At 48.4% G+C, this 23,747-nt stretch overlaps 1 protein-coding gene and 1 long non-coding RNA gene across 2 annotated transcripts in view; one reads left to right on the top strand and one right to left on the bottom strand.

Moving 5' to 3' along the window:
• Window positions 1-23,747, top strand: part of ANKH (ANKH inorganic pyrophosphate transport regulator) — a 154,222-nt gene that overhangs the window by 115,597 nt on the left and 14,878 nt on the right. The window contains exon 8 of the mRNA XM_090049859.1: window positions 1,184-1,279. Within this exon, the coding sequence (XP_089905985.1) occupies window positions 1,184-1,279 (96 nt within the window). The remainder of the gene's footprint in view (window positions 1-1,183; window positions 1,280-23,747) is intronic.
• LOC149864415 (uncharacterized) overlaps window positions 1-23,747 on the bottom strand; it is a 53,802-nt gene that overhangs the window by 26,600 nt on the left and 3,455 nt on the right. The gene's annotated exons all lie outside the window — the stretch shown is intronic.

Genomic DNA, 23,747 nt, shown 5'->3' with positions numbered 1-23,747 from the left:
ATATTTACAAAATGTAAACTCATGTTGACAAATCTTGTAGAGAGATACAAGCTCCACCAGTTATCAGAGCATAGGGTACACAGCCATTTGAGATTCTTATTGGCTTTCATACAAAGGAGGCAAATATCTTAGTTCAAATAGATATTTAGGTACCACATACTAATTTGGGTGCCATAAGTTTTCACATTTCAAAATGGAGGTCATGGTCTATCTGTGCAAAGGCTAATGAAATTGCATACTTCTCAACTGTTCCACATCCTTCCCCTCCACTGCCCCTTACCCCAGACAGGTTTGAGTTTCTGCTTTCCTAGCAACTCTAGCCAGTAGTCACAACTGTGGGACTGCTACTTCAATATTTCTCTATTGGAACTTTATCAAGGTTAAGTAAATATTGTACAACACCTCATAGCAGCATTGTTATCACTTTTGGCACTTACCCACATTTCTCAAATGGCTTAGTGTGAAATCCAATAAGAATTCTGCAGCCACTGTGCTAGGGGTGCAGTCCTGCAAATTTGCTGTGCCTTGTATGAAAGCTCATTTAAATTGGCTGTAATTCTTTGCCAAGTCATAATTTGTAACCTTCCATTTTTGAGGGGTTTGTTAGGTTTTTTTAAAAATATGTTGCACACACTATTACTATGCGAGTAAAGAATCCATGGTCAGGATGGAACATTTAATTATTCTCATTGTCTACTGTTCTTCAGACTGAATTAGCAAAGCCATGTGTTCAAAGAGCTTTGTTTAGGATGGCTGATTGAATCAGTCATGAATAAGGGTTGGTTGCATTGTACCACTTTGTGATGACAGAGTATGCCTGTGCTCATTTTTCCTATGTGTGACAGGGTCATCTCAGTTTTAAACCAGGGTCACCAATTCACATAGGTATCCTTTACAAAAAACTACTGGCACTCTTAAATATTGAAATGTGTTACTCCTTGGGAAACTAAGGAGATTAGTGAGTTTTGAGTGGCTATTTAGACAATGATTGTCAGTTTATGTGGAAAAAATTCTGCAGCTTGTGCAAGTGCTCTATTTGGAAGATGGATTTAAAAAAAACAAAAAACAAAAAAAACCCTACCCAGGCTTGCACATAGACAAATCCTACTTACGACCCTGGTGCTTTGGTTCAACATCAGTCTGGAGCCAAGTTAATGCTTGTTATCTTTCTCTCTCAACCTAGAATAACCCCAGCAATAAAATGGTGAACACCAACAGCACAGTAAGAGCAACGCATATCAAGAAGTTCACGTTTGTCTGCATGGCGCTGTCCCTAACGGTAAGAAGCCACTCATCACCTCTGTAGGTTTTATTTAAAACAAATTATGCTCACATACGATGCTAGAAATACTGGATTCAGATCACCAGGATTGCTATTTTCCTATGAAGACGTATTAGTGAAATTACACAGTATACTTAAGCCATGCTACATCTGTAGAATGTTAAGGAATGTTAAAGTTAGAACATACTGTAACTAGTTACACATTAAGGGTTAATTCCATTTCTTACCTGTATAGTTCTGACTTGCCATTAGAGGAGTGGTGAGCAGGGGTGTAGCTAGGCACAGTGATGTCTGGGCTCTATCCCTACTCTACCTGGGAGTGGATGGGAGCAGTGCTTCCTGGGATGCTGGAGAACTGCAAATTGCTTATTTTATCTGCATGGAGCAGACTGAAGTTACTCCAACACAAGTTAGGTAGCACAGCCTGGAGTTAACCTCTCCTGAAATGGCATAACTTTGAGGCACTCAAAGAAAGTTTAGCATTAGTTAATAAGTTTTAATGTGCAGACACTCGCATTTTAAGTTCCCCAAGTGTAGTGTGTAAATTCATCTCAGTTATGTTTTCTGAAGGAGCATGTAGGGAGATGAAATTGGGGCCAAGGTGTTTCCCTTCTTGGGTTGAGGAAATCAAAGGAAAGTAATTCAAATCAAGTGTTTTCCAAACCTCCTATATTGCCAGGGTCAACATGATTTTTTTCTTGATGCTCTAAGCAGCCTGATAGCACTTATACTTCATATTTTAGATGTTTCTGTGGAGATTGGGAGATAGCAAAGAGACCTGCCTTTCTTCAGAGGCTTCTGACATAGCAACTCATCAGGAACATTTGGAGTTGGGTTTGTTCACAGCAGGATGATAGTTAATCCAGGACATACATAATTAGCTTGAATGACAGTTTGTTTACTTGGGTGAAGCTATTGTGAAATAAGCTAAGATATGAATTTAAATTAGCAATAGCTATTCCACACCATCTCCCCAGGTGGCCATTCTTTTATTCCACCCTGAAAATACCTTTTTTCAGATCAGTTTAATTCATGCCCAGAGTGGACTAGTAAACACACTGGGCAAGGGATAAGAGTACTATTCTGGGTTTTGTAGATACATCTCAAGACAGAGACCAAATTTTGTAATCCCTCTTAGACTTGTCTGTGAGATCTAACTTAAAATCTGAGTTACCCTAGGGAAAACGATTTACTTTCTCTTTACTGTACAAAAAAGGCACAAAGGGAGGCACAAAGGGAGATGAATGCAAATTGGGAGGAATAAATACAGAATACTTCAGGGTGTCATTTACATAAGATATTCTGCTTACACCATTTTGTCTTCCTAAAAAAGTACACAGAGGTATATGGGTAAATTTTTCACAACACCAGCAAAGAAAGCAAACCCCACCTTCTACAGTGTACTGTACACTGCCCCTCAATATGTAGTGCAGCTCACTTATTGCTGTCCATGCCTTTGAAAATGCAAAGCAATACAAAGATCTTAAAATCTAACAAAAGGGAACCTGTCTGTACAATCCCGCCCACTGTGCGTTGCACCCCATACAACTCTGAGGCAGGGAAAAATAAGGAGCATGGTGGGAAAATTACATTTAAAAAAAACATCCAATTGCTTATGTCTTATTATTTACAAGACAGCAAAAAAGATCACACACTGTTCCGTTAGGACAGGGGTGGGCAATTATTTCAGGTAGAGGCCACTTACCGAGTTTTGGCAAGCTGTTAAGGGCCGCATGGGTAGCCCTGCCCCTTAATGGTTGCCCCACCCCCGGTCGCCATCTTGTGACTGAAAGTCCCTGCCCCTAACCCCTGACCTTTGCCACCTGAAGTCCCTCCCCTTGCCCTCGGAAGTGCTCCTTTCATCAAGGGGTTTTGCAATCTCGGAACCAGAAAAATACCAAATTATATTCTAAAAAGCGAACATCTACAGCATTCATTAATTTGATTTCAAAAAAGAATTTTTGTCCTGAATTACATGTGTTGGTATAGTGTACATAGAGGTGATTGCACAATAGCTTAAAATGAAGTCTTACTCGTGTATGTTGTGGGAGTGGGTATAGGTTTGTGGGGGGCTGTGGGTGTGTGGGTATGTGGGTGAGGAAGCATGTGAGTGTGTGTGTAGATATATGGAGTGTATGTGGGTATCAGGTTTTTGGGGGGTGGTGTGGAGGGAGGGTGGCTGGGGTTTGTGTATGGCAGTGAGGGGGGTGTGGGTGCATGTGTATGGTAGGGTGTGTGTGTGGGACTCACCCTATGAACACACACATACACACACACACACACATACCCATTCTGCCCCCAAACTTGTGCCTGCACACACACGTTCTGCCACTGAGCCTGCACTCTGCCGGCCTGCCTGCCTGCACGCACGCACACACAGCCATACTGGTGCAGTCCTGTGATCTCGGGAGCCACGTGATGCTGGAGCAGGGCGTGTGCAGGAAAGCAGGGAATTGGCTGGGGGTGGGGTGGGGCAGGGCTGGGCTGCTCAAGCCTGCTGAGTGCTCCTTCTAGGTCCTACTGTCCCTGGCTCCTGACAGCTTTGCAAGCTTCCAGGAGCAAATAAATATAAATTTACTACATTTTTAGGGGCACCATGGGTTGAATAGAATAGCTGGATCCGGCCTGTGGGCTGTATGTTGCCCACCCCTACCTTGGGAGCATGTTAAAAAAAAGGAGCAAATTAGACCCAAATAACAAAGCAATGAGGAGGATGTGTCAGTGGCTCTGTCTTTAAGTGTCTCAAATTTAGCTCTATTAGATCTGAGGAACTACTGCTTACGACCTGAATACTGGGAGCAAAGGGTAAGAACACTCATTTCACTACTTCGTTCTTTTCCATTTCCATTCAAGTTCTATTTTAAGCTTGCCATTGCTTGTTGGCTTATCCCGTAACCGGCAGTTTTGAAAGCACTAAACTGCTTCAAAGCTTTATATTATCACAAGACTTTTTTGCATCACACCTGACTGGTAGGTGCCAGGTAACCTTTGCATCCCCAGACATCCTGGGGCTCTGACATCAGAATTTCATGGCTTAAAGCCTGCTGGCCAAAATTCACATAAAGAATTGAATAGCTGGAGTTAGCAGAATAGCAAAGAGGTTGGGATTTTCTTTTCCAGATTAGCTGGGAGTGACAGGGATAAAATAGGAATCAAAACTGTTGCAGCCAGCTGCATATCTGTCTAGCTGCATACCCCCTCCTTTATTTTCTGCTGACAGGTTTTGTGGCTGTGCATGAATGTAGCAAAATGCTGAATCACAGAAGATATGTAGATAGCTTGTTGAAAGTCAGCACTTGTTGCTCTGGATGACTCCAGTTTATTATTGCTCTCTCTAGAATCTGAATGGACTGAGAATCACATGAGAAGAGGGCTGAGTGTTGGGTTGTCATAGGATTTTTTAACATACTCCTCTATGGAAACAGTTCCTGATGAGTAGTGGAACTATCACCCTCAGAAAGTAAGTGATCAGAACAGGAGCCTGTCTGGCAATTAGGCCGCAAGGCCTGAGCTAGTTATAGACAGAGCTGTACTTGATCAATTTTATTTTCCTAGGGTGTGGACACAGGCCACACACTCCTTCATCCACGATTGTGTAGTAGGAGCAGGTTTGCTGCATTTTAATCTTTCTCAGCTTATTCATACATAGCACGTAGAGCAGAGGTGGGCAGTTATTTTAGCTGGAGGACCACTTAACAAGTTTTGATGAGCTGTCAAGGGCCACACACATAAAATCTTTAGAAGATAATCTTAACAAATTATAGATAAAAACAAACCATATCCTGTGGGGCCCCTAAAAAAGTTAGAAAATGAATATTTCTCTGCCCTGGGTTCCTGTCAAAAATGAACCAAGGGCAGTAGGACCCAAGGGAAGCCTGGTGAGCTCCCACAACAGCAGGGCCTGTCTGGCTCTGCCCCCCAGCTGGAAGCCCCAGTGAGGGCTTCTGACTTGGGAGCATGTGGCTGCCCTGGTAGCGCCAGAACCTCAGGTAAGGGGGAAGGGCAGGGGAGAACCTCAGGCAGGGAAGGAACCCGGGGAAATGTGACCCAGGGAAAAGTTGAGGGGGGTGGGAAAGTGGCGACAGCAGCTGTTGCTCCTCCGTTTGCCGTGCCAGGCAGTGTTTGCCACCGCTGCCTCATGCTGCCCAGCACATGAGCTCCAGGTGGGCAGCAGCAGCCAACACTGCCTGGCGCGGCAAGTGGGGGGGTCTGCAGCTGCTGCCACTGCGCGCAGCTGACGGGTGAGCCCAGAGCCAGTGCAAGGCCCAGGCTGGCAGCAGGGCCAGGTTACAAGCTGGTGCTGAGCATGGGGAAAAGTGGCCCCTTGCCCTGTGGCCAGCGCCCCATGCTGCAGCCACCTGCAGCCTGTGTGGGGCTGCCTGTGCCTGCTCCAGACAGCCCTGCATGGGATGCGAGTGCCTGCAGCAGGGAGCACCAGCCATGGGGCAGGCCAGGGGCCGCTTTTCCCTGCACTCAGCACCAGCTTCTTCCCTGCTGGAGAGCTGGGGCTCAGGGCTGTGCACTGCTCCCCTCCTGTACCGCAGGACTGGGGGGCACTGGGAGTGTGTGGGCGGGGAGCCAGCAGAAGCACGTGGCCTGCACTGGTGTCCCAGGGCCAGTGCTGGCTGGGCCCAGAGCATGGCGGCAGGGGTACAGGGTCCTGACCAGCAGGGGCTCTATGAAGCCAAGCCAGCTCCCCCTTCTCCCTGCTGGTGCAGCCCACCCTGGCTTCACAGACCCCTGCCAGCCTGTGCCCCGCTTTGGGCCCACTGGTGCTGGCCCTGGGACATTGGTCCCAAGATGGTGACCATGGGGCAGGGGACCTGTCAAGGGACGGGACTACCCATGCAGCCCTCAACAGCCTGCCAAAACTGGGTAAGTAGCCCTCTGCCTGAAATAATTGCCCGCCCCTATGCTAAGTTATCTGGAAGTGTTTTATGAGCCCACATCTTCGTAGAAGTAGGTAGCATACCTATGTAAGAAATATTTTTTTTTAAATAATTGTTTCTCTAGCAAAGGTCTGTTGAGAAACAACTCAAGCAAAGAAAGAGAGTGAACATTTCTCTGAAATTTTCTGATATGGTATGATGAGTACAAATACCTTTCTTCATTTTGAAAGCAATTAAGAGAATAACAGCAATGGGTGAAAGTGAGGATTGTGGCAAAACCAACTACACTCTTAGTCTGTGTTGAAGGAAGTGTTTACATGAGTGATTCTCAACAAGGAGGTTGATAAGCAGATAAGCGCCAGCTCAGATTTTTCCCTGCCCTCCCCTGCCTTTTTAGGCTGTAGGCTAAAGTGACCCAGTTTGGGTTAGAGGTAGGCAAGTGGGCAAGCTGCACCCTTTCCCTAAGGTGGCATAAGAAAAGCAGCTACCACTGCCACTTCTCCATCTGGAAGCACAGTGAAAAGTAGTGGTATGGGGCACTTCCCCTACACTTCACACTCAGGTAGGCTCTGGAGTGGTGAGAGACGCGCGGGTGAAGCCCGCTGTGCCCCCACTCCCCCGAAACCCCCCAGACACCCCCTCAGCAGCCGCCGAGCCCCCTGCCAACCCCCAGCACAGCCGGAGGTGAGCGGGCTCGTGGTGGGAAGGGCTTAACTCCTCACTTGCTGGGAGGAGGCCGCTGCCTGGTGCCGGGCCGGGTCAAGCCCCCGCCCAGGCCCCTACTTGGCCCAGCCCCCCAGGGAGAGAGGAGTGAAGGAGGGGGTACTCACCAGTCCCCCTCCTGTAGGGCAGGGCCCCCCAAATCCCGGGCAGGGACCCCCTGGCCTGAGAAGCCAGCGTTCCCCGACGGCAGGCCCACTGCGCATGCGCGTAGTTTAAAAGGGCCCACCAAACGGGGGGGGGGGGAAAAAAACACACTCAGGTAGGCTCTGGAGTGGTGAGAGACGCGCGGGTGAAGCCCGCTGCGCCCCCACTCCCCCGAAACCCCCCAGACACCCCCTCAGCAGCCGCCGAGCCCCCTGCCGACCCCCAGCACAGCTGGAGGTGAGCAGGCTCGTGGTAGGAAGGGGTTAACTCCTCACTTGCTGGGAGGAGGCCGCTGCCTGGTGCTGGGACGGGTCAAGCCCCTCCCCCAGGCCCCTACTTGGCCCAACCCCCAGGGAGAGAGGAGTGAAGGAGAGGGTACTCACCAGTCCCCCTCCTGTAGGGCAGGGCCCCCCAAATCCCGGGCAGGGCCCCCCTGGCCTGAGAAGCCAGCGTTCCCCGACGGCAGGCCCACTGCGCATGCGCGTAGTTTAAAAGGGCCCACCAAACAGGGGGGAAAAAAAAAAAAACCACACACTCAGGTAGGCTCTGGAGTGGTGAGAGACGCGCAGGTGAAGCCCGCTGCGCCCCCACTCCCCCGAAGCCCCCCAGACACCCCCTCAGCAGCCGCCGAGCCCCCTGCCAACCCCCAGCACAGCCGGAGGTGAGCGGGCTCGTGGTGGGAAGGGCTTAACTCCTCGCTTGCTGGGAGGAGGCCGCTGCCTGGTGCCGGGCCGGGTCAAGCCCCCGCCCAGGACCCTACTTGGCCCAGCCCCCCAGGGATCCATGCAACCGGAGCTGCGCAAACAGGCGCTCGAGTTAGCGCAGAGTTCGCGTGGGAGAGGGCGCGGGAGGGCACAAGAGGGTGCGGGAGGGCACGAGACCCTGCCTGCGACCCCCCCCAGCCATAGCCAGCCCCAGCCGTAGCCAGCCTACCAGAGGCATGACACGGATGGGCACGCGCTGCACCCCGAGGGTCCCCTCGGGCTCTACGGCCCCTCCACTGGGCACCTCAGAGACAGCCACCCAGACGGGGCCCATGGTTCCAGGCTCCATGCAGACGGAGCCCCTGGCTCTTGGCTGCGGGGGCTGCCTGTCCCTTTTTCAGGCTCTGGGGCCCGGGAGCATGGCCACCTCCCCTTGCGGGGTCTGCTCCCTACTCAGGTCTCTGGCACGCCAGCTGGAGGAGCTCCAGGCCACAGTCCAGAGACTGCGTGCCATCAGGGACTGTGAGCAGGAGATAGACTCCTACTGCCAGGCCCTTCTCCCCCGGGAGCCGCAGTGGAGAGCTCCGTCTCCCTCCGCGACTAAGGAGGACTCTGGGACCTCCCGCTCTGCCCAGTCAGGGGCATGGACCAAGGTGGTCAAGGGCCCCAAGGCCCGCTGCACCAAGGCCCCTGCCCCGCCGGAGCTTAGTAACAGGTTTGCACCTCTTGCAGCCCCAGCAGAGCCCACGCAGTTGCCAGCTCCCGCAGGCAACCCAGGCTCGACTGCAGCTACTGGCCCCGCTCTCCCCAAGACAAAGCGCAAGGTGTTTGTTGTGGGAGACTCCATCCTGCGGGGCACTGAGGGGGCAATCTGCCACCCCGACCCCTTAGCCCGGGAAGTCTGCTGCTTCCCGGGGGCCCGCATCCGAGACATTGCGGAGAGGATCCCACAGCTCCTCCGGCCCACAGACCACTACCCCATGCTCCTTATTCATGTGGGCACCAATGACACAGCTCGGAGCACCCCCAGCCAGGTCATGAGGCGCTACAGGGAGTTGGGAGTGGGGTTTAGGGGTCTGGGAGCTCAGGTGGTGTTTTCTTCGATCCTCCCAGTCTCGGGCTATGGGCTGAGGAGGGAGAGGAGGATCCACGTGGTGAACCAAAGACTGCGGGGCTGGTGTTATCGGGAAGGCTTTGGCTTCCATGACCACAGCCCGCTCTTTGGAGAGAGAGGCAGCGAGCTGCTGGGAAGAGATGGCCTCCACCTCTCTCCCCTGGGGAGGAGGCTCTTCTCAGCCAGGCTGGCTGACCTGCTCCACCGGGCTTTAAACTAAGCCTGCTGGGGAATGGGGGGACTACTGCCCCTGCTGGCCCGCTGAATGGCCCTTGCAAAGCCAGCGGACCAAGACACTTAAGGGGGCACTTAAGGGAGCCCACCCCTGCCCCAGCCCTGGCACAATCTGTGGGCAAGGCAAGAGCCCCCAAGGGCACACTTGCCTGCCTGTACACTAATGCCAGGAGCCTGGGCAACAAGCAGGACGAGCTCGTCCTCCTGCTCAGTGCAAAGAAATATGATGTCATTGGGATAACGGAGACCTGGTGGGACTCCACCCATGACTGGACCACGGGTATAGAGGGCTATACCCTATACAGGAGGGATCGTGTTGACAAAAGGGGCGGGGGTGTAGCTCTCTATGTGAAGGAAAGCTACATGTCCCTGCAAGCTGATGTTGGCGACCGGCATGGACAGCTAGAGACCCTCTGGGTAAAAATTCGTGGGGAATTCGGCAGAGGGGACACAACGGTGTGAGTCTACTACAGACCTCCCACTCAAAGTCCCGAGCTTGACCAGGAGTTCGCCCGGGAACTGACTGAGGCCGCTTGCTCCAGGACCTTGGTTGTCATGGGTGACTTCAATTACCCGGACGTCTCCTGGGAAGAACACTCAGCTAAATCTGAGCGGGTGCAAAGCTTTCTCTCGTGCGTGGATGACCTCTACCTGATTCAAGAAGTCTATGGGCCGAGAGGCAAAGCGCTGCTTGACCTGGTACTGGCTACGGGGGACGACCTAATCGGCGACCTAGTGATTGATGGGAAGTTGGGTGACAGTGACCACGAGCTGATCACCTTCACCATCCGCCGTAAAGCCGGCAAGTCAGTCAGCAACACAGAGGTCCTTGACTTCAGAAAAACTGACTTTGACAAGCTCAAGAGGCTAGTTGGTCAGGCCGTCAGGGATCATGACCCCAGGGAGATGGGAGTTCAAGAAGAGTGGTTGCTTCTCAAGGAAGCGATCCTCAGTGCACAAGCTAAATCTATTCCAACACGGAGGAAAGGCAGCAAGAAGGCACAGCAGCCCCCCTGGCTCTCCAGAGACCTAGCGGACCTACTGTGGCTAAAAAGGAAAGCCTACAAAGGATGGAGGACGGGATTCACCTCCAAGGAGGATTACTCCGCGCTGGTCCGGTCCTGCAGGGAGCAAACCAGGAAAGCCAAGGCTGCAACTGAACTCCAACTAGCTTCAGGCATCAAGGACAACAAAAAGTCCTTTTTCAGATATGTGGGGAGCCAGAGGAAAAGCAAGGGCAATGTTGGACCCCTGCTAAACCAGATGGGGCAACTGACAACTGACGCCCAGGAAAAAGCCAACCTATTAAATGGGTACTTTGCATCAGTCTTTCATCAGTCACACGGGATGCCCATGCCTGCTATGGGACAGGGAAATCTGGGTGAGGGGGATCCCCTACCCTCCATCAATGCTGACCTCGTGAAGGAACACCTTGAGAAGCTGGATACCTTCAAGTCAGCTGGCCCTGACAATCTGCACCCCAGGGTACTCAAGGAGCTGGCGAGCGTCATAGCCCAGCCCCTGGCCCGGATCTTTGAAAACTCCTGGCGCTCTGGTGTAGTGCCCGAAGACTGGAAGAAGGCCAATGTGGTGCCGATCTTCAAGAAAGGGAGGAGAGTGGATCCGGCTAACTACAGGCCCATTAGCCTGACTTCTATCCTGGGGAAGATCTTAGAAAAGTTTATTAAGGAGGCTATCCTTGATGGACTGGCCCAGGCTAACATTCTAAGGGACAGCCAGCACGGGTTTGTTGCAGGTAGGTCTTGTTTGACCAATCTCATTTCCTTCTATGACCAGGTGACCTATCACCTGGACAAGGGAGGAGAGATTGATGTCATATATCTTGACTTCAAAAAAGCTTTTGATCTGGTATCCCATGATCACCTCTTGGCCAAACTGGCCAGTTGTGGCCTTGGCTCCACCACGATCCGCTGGCTGGGAAATTGGCTTCGTGGTCGGACCCAGAGGGTTGTGATTGATGGCAGTCACTCATCGTGGTGCCCTGTGACCAGTGGGGTCCCTCAAGGCTCTGTCCTGGGACCCGTACTGTTCAACATCTTCATTAATGATGTGGACATTGGAGTCAGGAGTGGACTGGCCAAGTTTGCCGATGACACCCAACTTTGGGGCAAAGCATCCACGCCAGAAGATAGGCGGGTGATCCAGGCTGACCTGGACAAGCTCAGCAAATGGGCAGACGAGAACCTGATGGTGTTTAACACCGAAAAATGCAAGGTTCTCCACCTTGGGAGGAAAAACCTGCAGCACCCTTATAGGCTCGGCAGTGCCACGTTGGTTAGCACTACAGAAGAAAGAGACTTGGGGGTCATCATTGACCACAAGATGAACATGAGCCTCCAATGCGATGCTGCGGCTAGTAAAGCGACCAAAATGCTGGCGTGCATCCATAGATGCTTCTCGAGCAAATCCCGGGACATCATTCTCCCCTTGTACTCGGCCTTGGTGAGGCCGCAGCTGGAGTACTGCGTCCAGTTTTGGGCTCCACAATTCAAAAAGGATGTGGAGAAGCTTGAGAGAGTCCAGAGGAGAGCCACGCGCATGATCAGAGGTCAGGAAAACAGATCTTACGATGACAGGCTGAGAGCCATGGGACTCTTTAGCCTGGAAAAGCGCAGGCTCAGGGGTGATCTGATGGCCACCTATAAGTTTATCAGGGGTGACCACCAGGATCTGGGGGAACGTCTATTCACCAGAGCGCCCCAAGGGATGACGAGGTCGAACGGTCACAAACTCCTGGAAGACCGTTTCAGGCTGGACATAAGGAAGAATTTCTTTACTGTCCAAGCCCCCAAGGTCTGGAACAGTCTGCCAGCAGAGGTGGTTCAAGCACCTACATTGAACACGTTCAAGAGTAAATTGGATGCTTATCTTGCTGGGATCCTATGACCCCAGCTGACTTCCTGCCCTTTGGGCAGGGGGCTGGACTCGATGATCTCCCGAGGTCCCTTCCAGCCCTAATGTCTATGAAATAAACTTCTGAATTCTGCCAAAAACCCCCACATCTGCAGGGTGTATCTGACCTGTGGGCCACAGGTTGCTGACCCCTTATCTACCCTACTAGTACTACCTGAATTCTTTCTGCGTCCCAGACCTGTGCTCAGAGCACACTTTTTTCCCCACGTTTTAGATCCAGTGCTTTATGAACACATAATGTATACCAGGTTAAAAGCAGAGGATGTTAAATGGGTCGTAGCCATGTTGGTCTAAGAACATAGGCAGACAAGGTGCTTTGGGTCAATGTGATAGCTTTTATTAGATCAACTAAACAGTTGGAAAAATTGTTCTTTGCAAGCTTTTGGGCACAAACACCCTTCTTCAGGCATATAGAGAGTCTGCTGCTTTTGTGCTCTCCTGGGTGGAACAGAAGCCAATATGCAAAATACAGGTCTGTGAAAGTGAAAATACATGGCAGTAGGATCAGAGGGGTGGAAGACAATAGTTGTGAGACAGGTGGAGGGCAGGGAAATGTCGAACTAGTGATAGAAGAATCTAGGCGTTAAAATGCAGACAGGTTACCTGGGAGTTATTAGATGGCAGGTAATAACAGAACCATCACAATTCCTGGATCTTACACCTGCACCTCCAGAAATGTAATATATCTCATCCAGTGTATTATATGCCCTGATGAAAAATATGTAAAAGAAACCAAACAACAACTTTGTACCAGAATGAACTCACACCGAAAATCTATCAAAGACAAAAATACCCAAGTATCTCTGGGGGCACACGTTTCACAAGACAACCACTCTCTCTCCAGTCTCTCAGTTCTCATCCTCAAAGGGAATTTACAAAACACCTTTCGTAGTCAAGCTTACAAACTTCATTTCATAAATCTACTGGATACAAAAAATCATGGACTAAATATAGACATTGGATTTATAGCACATTATAACCAGCCTGCCATCTGATAATGCCAGGTAACCTGTCTGCATTTTACCAGCTACATTCTTCTATCACCAGTTCAACATTTCCCCTTTCCCCACCCACACCTGTCTTACACCTATTGTCTTCCACTCCTCTGATCCTCACTGCCACACATTTGCATTTTCACAGGCCTGCATTTTGCATTTTGGCTGCTATTCTACCCAGGACAGCATATTCTCCATTTTCCTGAAGAAGGGTGTTTGTGCCCAAAAGCTTGCAAAGAACATTTTTTCCAACTATTTAGTTGGTCTAATAAAAGATATCACATCAACCCAAAGAATCTTGTCTGAGGTGGTTATATGATGCATCATCTAATTTGCAGAAACTGCTTCAAGTATCAGCTCTATCACAAGGAAAGTAGAAGATAAACAAGGCAAGTTTACCTCTGACTGAAACAATGGGTTTAGTAGTTTAGCTTCTACTTACTGTGCAGTAGGAGTGGGCACGTTGAATAGTTATCACAGAGCAGTTCACATGGAGAAAAGCTCTCCTTCTCTCTTAATTCAGTATAATTAACTAGTTTGTCCACAATTGATTGTACTCCAAACAGTTTTGTAGAGACAGACTCTTGGTTTTTCTTGATGAGTAATAAACTAGTCACTTCCTAGATATCTCATTTGGTGCCCCTTTGCACACTTTTGAGGTTTCTTCTGGATAGGCCTGTACTGATTTAGTAGTGTTCACACTGCTGGCATCCATCACACCCAGGAAGAAGGTAAAATTGCTTCATGGTGCCCCTCACCGTCACTCTAGAGCAGGGGTGCCAGATCACGAACTTTTGAATGTGGGGCCAGATCACGAACTTTTTATTACCCAGTGGGCCAGCGAGCCATATTCAAAGACCTCACAGGAAGTGGTATCACATCAGGAAGTGATGTCATGTGAGCTTTGACACCAATGAAGTTGCAGGAAATGACCATGAAATGGGTCTGGAAATGTCCCTAGGGAAGTTGTGGTTTTCAGAAAGTATGTATGTTTGGTATGGCTTAGGAACAGGACATCATTTTTCTGTGCAGGGTGTTGGACTAGATTAGGGCTGCCCAGCTGCCTACCTGCAGGCCACATGTGGCCCACAAAGGGCCAGGATGTCACCCACAGGCTACATGGGGTCTGCAAGCAGTTAATATATAGGGCATGGGCCTGGGCAGCCACCTCTCCCACTGCTGTGCAAGGGGGAAAGGCCTGGGGGGGGGAGGAGTGGTCCATGTCCTGCAAATGTAGCCTGCATGGCTGAGGATGGGGGTCTGCATGCTGCTGGAGCAGCCGATGCAGTGAGGGTGTCCTAGGGGCCCACTCCCACAGCGTGCAGCCTGTGCAACACATGCTGGTGTCATCTGGGACCCACAGCCTCACCAGATTTGAACAGCCCTGGACTAGATTATCATTAAGATCCTTTACTAACTTGATCATGGTCATTGTAATCATGGTTAATTAAATAGAAATTGTAGGCTTATACTGCAGAGATGTGGAAGAGATGCGGGCCAGATAAAATGGCTTGGCGGGCCGCATGGCGGCCCACGGGCCGTATGTTGGACAAGCCTGCTCTATAGCTCTCTTGTTTCCAGCATGCTAGAAGTATTGAGGTGTAGCCTCAGAATAGGTTCATTGCAACATATCCAAGTTTGGCATGTGCGTGGCAGGACTTGGCAGGCAGGGCTTGCCTGAGAGCAGCACTCCACTCTCCTAGCATGGCCACACTAGTTGAGACAGATTTCCTAGAGCTTTTCTCATGGCTCCTCCGAAGTCCAAGTGAGTTTCTCCTCAACAGCAGCAAAGGACCCAGCAAAATGCTCAAGTAGAGGTCCAGCAGAGACAACCTGTCAAAGGTCTCATAAGCCCACCAAAGTTACCTGCCTGGAAATAATGCCCATTTCCAAATTGTAGTCCTTGCATTCCATTGCTCAAAGCTGACAAAATGATTACTTTCCTAACCTTCTGAGCTGTTTTTCAATTTGCTACAGTTCTTAAAAGTTACAAGGTTTTCATATTACCAGCTTCATCCTGGTCGGAGCTATTTTAATCACCTGATTAGACTTTTCTTTTAAAATTTTCCCAGATACATTTTTATGTGTTCAACACTACCTCCTTTGGCTGCGTTGGGGAAGCAAGTCTTTGAGAAATTCATCTCTTGCCATTCCAAGAACAGTTTTTATTTCCTTGGATTGTCTTGAATTGTTTTTATTTTTTAATAGAGGGCAAGGTAGATTGCCTTCTACTTGACTTCCGGCTAACAGGGCTAACTACAACTCTTTATTTTTTAATTCCAGAGGCATGTTGGTTACCAGTAAACTCACTATTAAATTATTAGCTCCAAAACCCTAATTCACTCCAAGGGCCTGATTGTAAAAACTCTTGAGTACATGGCCTTAATTGGAGTTGGTATGAATCTATGGAACTGGGCTCCAAAATTGTATCTATTGCAGCCAGGTCAAGTAGCTATTGTCTTTACATCTGAAGCCAGGTTGCTTCCAAGACCTGCTTCTCTATTCCTTACTAGGCACAGTAGGGTATGGCAATGAAATAAAATGGTGGTGGTGGTGGCACATTAGCAAGTCTACTTAATGTCTTGGAATGGACAGAGTGGAGATGCAGTTCTTCCCCCAGATGAATGGAACAAGAGAAATATAAACATGCTGCATGAGTGACTATTTTCTTGCTTGATCTGGACAGCATTCTTGAGACAGGGAAGTGGAAAGGGACCATGGAAACACTGTGTGGATAGTGGTGGGGACAAGACTCACCCCTTTACAGAATCCAAGAGAGAAAAGAGGTTGTAGCAGAACTCCTTCAGATGTTCATGCAAGTGGGAAAAAAGACTGACTTTTGCCTGTGCTAGATCAATATCATAAGCCATTCTTCTCTTCTCCACCCTGAAAACCAAGTCTAGAAGTATGGGAACACTGTTGCCCCGTTCAACTGCAAAAGAAAAGGTAGTGAGAGAAAAATGGGTCTAGTAAAGAAAATTACAGTGTTTGAATAGGAAGACATTCCCTCCTCCCACTCATCAGAGTTTCCCCTGCAGAGTTGTAGAAACTGGGATTTCCTCCTTGTCATTAATGCAATCAGGTCTGGCTGCTACAGAGCCTACAGTGGCTACCTTGCAAGGTATATGTGACTTAGGAGGGCACACCTGACTTCTAGTGGATTTAGTCATAAATGTCAGCATGATCTAATGTCTTAAGGAAAGCCTCGTCTTTTAGAAGTCCTGCGGGTACAACATATGTGTTGAAGCATGGCTATTCAATGGCCAGTGGTGGGAGAAGCAGGAGGGACTTTTTCAGCATAGTTAAGGGACTGTGAGACATGTTCTCATTTTAGAAAACAAGTTTTAGAGCTACTCAAATTTGGAAGTGCGCACATGGAACGCTTTTGTTGGTAAGGCACTTTGGGCAAAAATGTTTTTTCAGGGACTTAGAACTAGAAGGACTCACCGACCTGTGTCCGTCCCCTACAAATGCAGGAAATGTGTCCAGAATGGTCCAAAGGAATATCCACTCTTGTCTCTCCTACATAACATGAAACATCCCCAAATACTCTAACAAACATAGCTTTACTATAAGAAAACTCCATGTTTAAACCAGTTTCCGATCACTTAAACTGGTTTATGTGTAACTTCTGTCTCTAGTGATAGAGTTGAAAAAGAAGAATACTGCAAGAACAAGAGAGATGAGGGCACCACTAATATATTGTAAGTGTCCCACATACTGATTGCTCATATCACTGGACATTGTTTAGTTTGTAGGAGCCCAACAACTCTGCAGCAGTGGGAACCGGCTTTGAGGCAATTATAGATTTTACAGACGTTCGGGCTGGAAGGTACCCCGAAGGATCATTGAGTCCAGCCCCGGGTGCAGGAAGTCAGCAGGGATCATAGGATCCTAACAAGATAAACATCCAAATGTGTCTTGAAGGCATTCAGAGTGGGTGCTTAAACCACCTCCGGCAGCAGTGTATTCCAAACCTTCGGGGCTTGGACAGTAAAGAAGTTCTTCCTTATGTCCAGCCTGAATTGGTTGTGGCAGAGTTTGTGACCATTCAATCTTGTCATCCCTTGGGGCACTCTGGTGAACACCCCGATAAACTTATAGGTGGCCAGCAGATTGCCCCTGAGCCTGCGCTTTTCTAGGCTGAAGAGTCCCGTGGCTCTCAGCCTCTCATAAGGTCTGTTTTCCTGACCTCTGATCATGTGCATGGCTCTCCTCTGCACTCTCTCAAGCTTCTCCACATCCTTTTTGAATTGTGGAGCCCAAAACTGGACACAGTACTCCAGCTACAGCCTCACCAAGGCCGAGTACAATGGGAGAATGACGTCCCAGGATTTGCTTGAGAAGCATCTATGGATGCAAGCCAGCATTTTGCTCGCTTTACTAGCCGCAGCATCACATTGAAGGCTCATGTTCATCTTGTGGTCAATCATGACCCCAAGTCCCTTTCATCTGTAGTACTAACCAGCATAGCACTGCCAAGCCTATAAGCATGTTGCAGGTTTTTCCTCCAAAGGTGGAGAACCTTGCATTTTTCGGTGTTAAACACCATCAGATTCTCATCTGCCCATTTCTTGAGCCTGTCAAGATCTGCCTGGATCACCCTCCTGTCCTCAGGTGTGGATGCTTTACCCCAGAATTTGGTGTTGTTGGCAAACTTGGCCAGCCGGCTTCTGACACCAATGTCTACATCATTGATGAAGATGTTAAAAAGTATAGGCCCTAAGACAGAGCCTTGAGGGACCCCACTGGTCACTGCACACCATGACGATTGACTTCTGTCAACCACCACCCTCTAGGTCCTGCCGCAGAGCCAATTCCCCAGCCAGCAGATCGTGGTGAGGTTCAGGGTGCAGTTAGCCAGTTTTTCCAAGAGGTGATTATGGGAAACCAGATGGAAGGCTTTTTTAAAGTCAAGATATACAACTTCAATCTCTTCCCCCTTGTCCAGGTGGTATGTCACCTGGTCATAAAAGGAAATGAGATTGGTCAGGCAAGACCTACCTGCAACAAACCCATGCTGGGTAACCCTCAGGATATTGCCATCAACTAGCCTGTATAGGATGGCCTCTTTGATAATCTTTTCCAAGACCTTCCTCAGGATAGAGGTCAGGCTGATGGGCCTGTAGTTTGCCAGATCTACTTTCCTCCCTTTCTTGAAGATAGGCATGACATTGGCCTTCTTCCAATCTTTGGGCACTTCACCAGAGCACCAGGAGTTCTCAAAGATCTGTGCCGGAGCTGAGCTATGATGCTAGCCAGCTCCTTGAGTACCCTTGGGTGTAAAAAGTGAGGGCCAGCTGACTTAAAGGTATCCAGCCTGTCAAGGTGTTCCTTCACTAGGTCAGCTTCAATGGAAGGTAAGGAATCTCCCTCACCCGGGCATCCCTGACCCACAGTGGGCAGGGGTGTCCCATGGGACAGGTGAAAAACTGACACAAAGTACCCATTTAGCAAGTTTGCTTTTTCATGGGCATCGGTTGTCAGTTGTCCCATCTGGTTTAGCAGGGGTCCAGTGTTGCCCTTGCTTTTCCTCTGGCTGCCCACATATCTAAAAAAGGCCTTTTTATTGCCTTTGATATTTGTAGCTAGCTGGAGTTTCATCGCAGCCTTGGCTTTCCTGGTTTGCTCTCTGCAGGTGTGGGCCAGAGCAGAGTATTTCTCCTTGGTGGTGGTTCCAGTCCTCCATCCTTTGTAGGTCTTCCTTTTAGGATGCAGGAGGTCTGCTAGTTCCCTGGAGAGCCAAAGGGACTGCTGTGCCCTTTTGCTGCCTTTCCTTCGAGGCAGGATAGACTTTGCTCGCACATCTAGGATTGCTCCCTTGGGGCACAGCCACTCATCCTAAACTCCCCTCACCTTTGGGTTGTGGCCCTTTAGGGCCTCACTGACAAGCCTCCTTAGCTTGTCAAAGTCAGCTTTCCTGAAGTTGAGGACTTCTGTATTACTAACTGACTTGCCAGCTTTACAGTGGATGGTGAAGGTGATCAGCTTGTGGTCACTGTCACCCAGCTTCCCTCTGATCATTAGGTCGCTGATTAGGTCATCCCCGGTTGCCAGTACCAGGTCCAGCAGCGCTTTACCTCTCATTGGCCTGTAGACTTCCTGCGTCAGATAGAGGTCATCCACTCACGAGAGAAAGGTTTGCAACTGCCTGGATTTGACTGAGCACTCCTCCCACGAGATGTCTGGGTAGTTGAAGTATCCCATGACAGCCATGCAGAGGGAACACGCAGCCTCAGCCAATTCCCTAGCAACTCCTGGTCAAGGTCTTGACCCTGGGTAGGGGGTCTGTAGTAGACTCCCACCATAGTATCCCCTGTGCCATGTTCCCGATGGATTTTAACCCAGAGGGTCTCAAGTCTTCCACCATGGGTGCCAATGTCAGCTTGTAGGGATGCGTAGCTTTCCTTGACATAGGGAGCTATACACCAGCCCCTTTTGTCCACTCGATCCCTCCTGTACAGGTTATAGCCGTCTATACCTGTAGCCTATTCGTGGGTGGAGTCCCACCAGGTCTCTGTTATCCCTATGACATCATAGTTATATGTGTTTAACAGGAGGACAAGTTCCTCCTGTTTATTCCCCAAGCTCTTGGCATTTGTGTATAGGCAGGCAAGTGTCCCCTTGGGGGCCCTAGCCTTGCCTGCAGTTCGTTCCAGGGCTGGGGCAGGCGTGGGCTCCCTTAAGTGCCTTGATCTGCTGGCTTTGCAAGGGTTGCTCAGCAGGCCAGCAGTGACAGTAGTCCCCACATTCCCTGGCGAGCTTAGTTTAAAGCCCAGTGGAACAGGTCAGCCAATCTAGCTGAGAAGAGCCTCCTCCCCAGCGGAGAGAGCTTATAGTCTTGGGCCTTTGAATTTGTTATCCAGTCATAACCTCAGCAATATATGGACCCCTGAGAGTGTAGGGTTGAGCTTTTGTATCATACAGTCTTTATCAATTGATGAGAAATCTATTTCCCCCTCAGATGTTTCCAGTACAGCAATCATAAAAGGTTTTTCTCAAAGTATTTAATACTCTATTTCTTCTTCACAAAGCCCTCCTTTCAGGGTAGTGCACAAAAATGCTCGCTTTCTCATCCTTACTCTGAGGCTGGAGAGGCTGTACAGTGCAGTGAGCTAGCTACTAAAGCAGCATGCAGGTTTCCCTACAGCACTAGGACTAGCTAGCAAGTTGATATTAAACAAGAGCTTTTCTCAGAATAGTACCAGAAGCCTCTCTGGGGTCTGACACTCCCATTCTGGTTTCAGATTTACTGGAGGTCGTCTTAAAATACGGTGCAAAACCTCCGTTCTGCCTGCCTGTCATCCTTTTTTGCATCACTGCTTGCCCTCATTACTTAATCAAGCTTTTCTTTAACAAACATAGGCATTTGGTGTTCTGACACTGAACGAATAGTCTATTTAGTTACTTTTCCCTGAACACTATGATCTCCTGGCACCCAAGGTGCACGACAATTGGCTTTTGGCTGAGCCTTTCCAATCTGTGCTTCTTTTCTTTTGTTGCATTGCTATTTAAAGTAAGTGGGCACAAGACTTCTTTTAGAGGGCACAAGCTGACTTTCTACATCTGCTGCTGCCCTTCTCATAACATCTTTGGACCCAATTATGCCTCAGATTAGCAAGTGCACATCCTGAAAAACTCAGTTGATTTGCATGAATGTAACTGTGGGAGCAGAATTAAGCCCTCCATGGTAGTGTTAAGAAACAGGAATGGATGGGAATCTATGATTGGGAGTACTGCCCTGTAAAGAGCTAGTTTAAAAAGTGAGCTTGTTCTTTTAACTTAGCAAGGAGATCCCTGTTATTCAAGTGAATGCTTCAGGCCTAAAGTCAAGCATAGCTTTACCCAGCTGGAAACTCTTGTTTCAACAGCACAGAGGATGCTGGTGGAAGAGGGACAATTCAAATGTATTTCTGAGAGCCCCTGCTCTGTCCACCATAAAAAATGCCCCCATTCTCTGAACATCACAACCATAGCTTCTGCAAATAATTGGATGCTCTTCACATACTCTCAAACCTAAGAACCACACTTCAGACAGACTATGGTACTTCAAGGATACTTTCTCAAACTCTGGAGTGTGCCATTATCTTCCAGGTTGCTATTAAATCAAATTAAAGCTTGTCACAAGGCCAGAAGGCTAACCCGTGAGAACAGATTCTAACTTCAGATTTTCAAAAAGGCTTGCTTCAAACTTGGGTTTGTACTAGGGAACTTAGTCACCTTTTTTATGATCTGCTTCCCCAAGTATTTTTCCTGCACTTCAGAAATGTTCCCCGCTTGGGAACATGCTAGTCTCTTCATGTATTTCCCCAGTTTGCTCCATTCTGCAATGTTAAGAGGTATTTTGGGTAGCTTAGTGTGCACCTTACTGGGTTAACCTAGCTGTCACCGAGTTCACTTGTGCCAAGAGTACTGGGCAGTCCTCAGTGACTTGAAACAACTTCATTTAAACAGCTTAAAGCTGTAAATAATACCCACAATGTTGTAAAAATTAATTCATACTTAACGTTTTCCCCTGTCCTGTGGACATGCTCTCCATGAATGAGGACTACAGGAAAGTAGCAGTAGCAGTTTTGGTAATGAATGAGTTGAAGGTACAAGAGGATAGTGTAGCTTCAGGTATTACTAATTAGAGTATTCTACTTAAGGAAAAAAACCTTGACTGTTTAAGACTGCTTCCTGATTTTCATGTCTTTCTATACCATAGCAAGTGTTAAGGGGTGAGTGGGGAAGGCAGTCATTTCAAGCTCTACGCTTGAAATGTATGATTTACTTGGGACTTAAAGGGATATTATAGATTTAGCTGTTGTGAGCCATAAATATACCAATAAAAACTTTAAGTCCATTTTACCTTCTAAGGAGGTGCAGGACAATCGGCTTTTGGCAGTGAAGGAATATTTATATAGAGAGTGGCTTCACTGACCTCTGAAATGTGCCTAATGGCAAACAGAGCTCAGTCACTACCACACACATTCAGATACTATCAACTTCTGCTTCACTTCAGCTCAAGCTGACACACTGCAAGAGCATTGCTTCCTTAGTTGCTCTTCCCACCCCCAGACACACACGCACAGCATTCCTGCTCCAATGCTCTGTTTACTCAATCCAAAGTGGCTGCTTGCTTACTCACTCCAGAGATGTTTCATTTATAGTTGAACTGAGCAAATTCTGCTGTTTCCAAGTTACTGGTTCTGTAACATTAATTTACCTATTAGTGGGCACTGAGGACTGCTCCATTTCCAGTGGTATCTTATGGTTCTGTCTAGTTATTAGAACTGGAGTTTATAAGGAATACCACACTCATGGCAGCCTCCCATTTCTCCAATGTCCACATATATTCTGTAGGATTATAGATATGTATAGCAAGCCTGATATTTCCAGGTTATTTTGTGCTGCTGAAAGAGAAATGTAAGCCAAGGGAAAACAAGAGAATTGTTTCAAGCTCTGTAGTAAAACTTATTGCTGTCTTGCTAAGCATACATAACTTTAATTTTAAAGGGAGTTACGTCTATGTACTGAAACCTCTCCAGGCAGTCATTCCTATTTCACAAAATGCTTAACTTTATAAGACAGCAAAAGAGAAGTTCTTAAAAATGAGAGATTATAACAGCAAGCTAAGAAAACAGCTAGATTCTCTTTTGTTCAGATATCTCCCATCTAATTAAACACAGGTTGCAGCACTGTAGTTTATTGCAGCATATATTGTCTCTTGCTGTTTGCCAGCTGGTTAGTACCTAGAAACAGAATCCCTGTTAGCCAGTGCACCTCAGTTGCAGAGTAGAGATACCTAACTAGCCAAGCAGGATGCAGCATATAGCACACAGTCCTACGGAGACAATCCCTGTGGAGACACAACATCTTATTGAAAACTGCAGTCTGAGGGGCTGCAGTTTTCAGTTCAGACTGGTCAGGAGACTAAACTGTGTCCTTGAGCAACTCCCCTTATGCAAATGGAGATACAGAGGTGAACCTTAGAATATGATTTGTCCCACAAACATATTAAAAAATAGTCCTTTGATTTAAGGAAAAAAAGTGATTATATTGATTTTCCTCCCTCCAAAGAAAAACTCAGGACCCATTCTCATGGTGTACCCTTAGCTATCAAAGGAATGCAAGAATACTTGAAAATATAGGGTAATGACGAATATTGTCATATTGATGTATTACATTAACTAGTAAGTATCAACACATTGTGATAGGGAGTGATAGGCTGCAATCGGACCTAGACAGGTTACAGGGGTGGGCGGATGAGAACAGGATGGGTTTCAAAACTGACAAATGCAAAGTTATGCACCTGGGGAGGAAGAACCAGCAGCATACCTACAGGCTGGGGAACTCCCTTCTCGACAGTGCAGAGGCAGAAAAGCATCTTGGAGACATTATTGATGCCAAAATGAACATGGGCTGACAGTGTGGGGACACAGACAAGAAGGCCAACCATACCTTGTCATGCATCCACAGATGCATCTCAAGCAAGTCCAAAGAGGTTATCTTCCCCCTCAGGCTGCAGCTGGAGTACTGCATCCAGTTCTGGGTGCTGCACTTCAGGAGGGATGTGGACAACATGGAGATGGTCCAGAGGAGGGCCACTCGCATGATCAGGGGGCAGCAGGGCAGGCCCTACTAGGAGAGGCTACAGGACCTGAACGTGTTCAGCCTCCACAAGAGAAGGCTGAGGGGGGATCTAGTGGCCTCTTACAAACTAGTCAGAGGGGACCAGCAGGCACT

Source organism: Crocodylus siamensis, chromosome 5 (genome assembly GCF_052110815.1).
Source record: "Crocodylus siamensis isolate JL-2025a chromosome 5, ASM5211081v1, whole genome shotgun sequence".
Taxonomy (NCBI): domain Eukaryota; kingdom Metazoa; phylum Chordata; order Crocodylia; family Crocodylidae; genus Crocodylus; species Crocodylus siamensis.
This window is presented reverse-complemented; position numbering and strand designations above follow the sequence as displayed.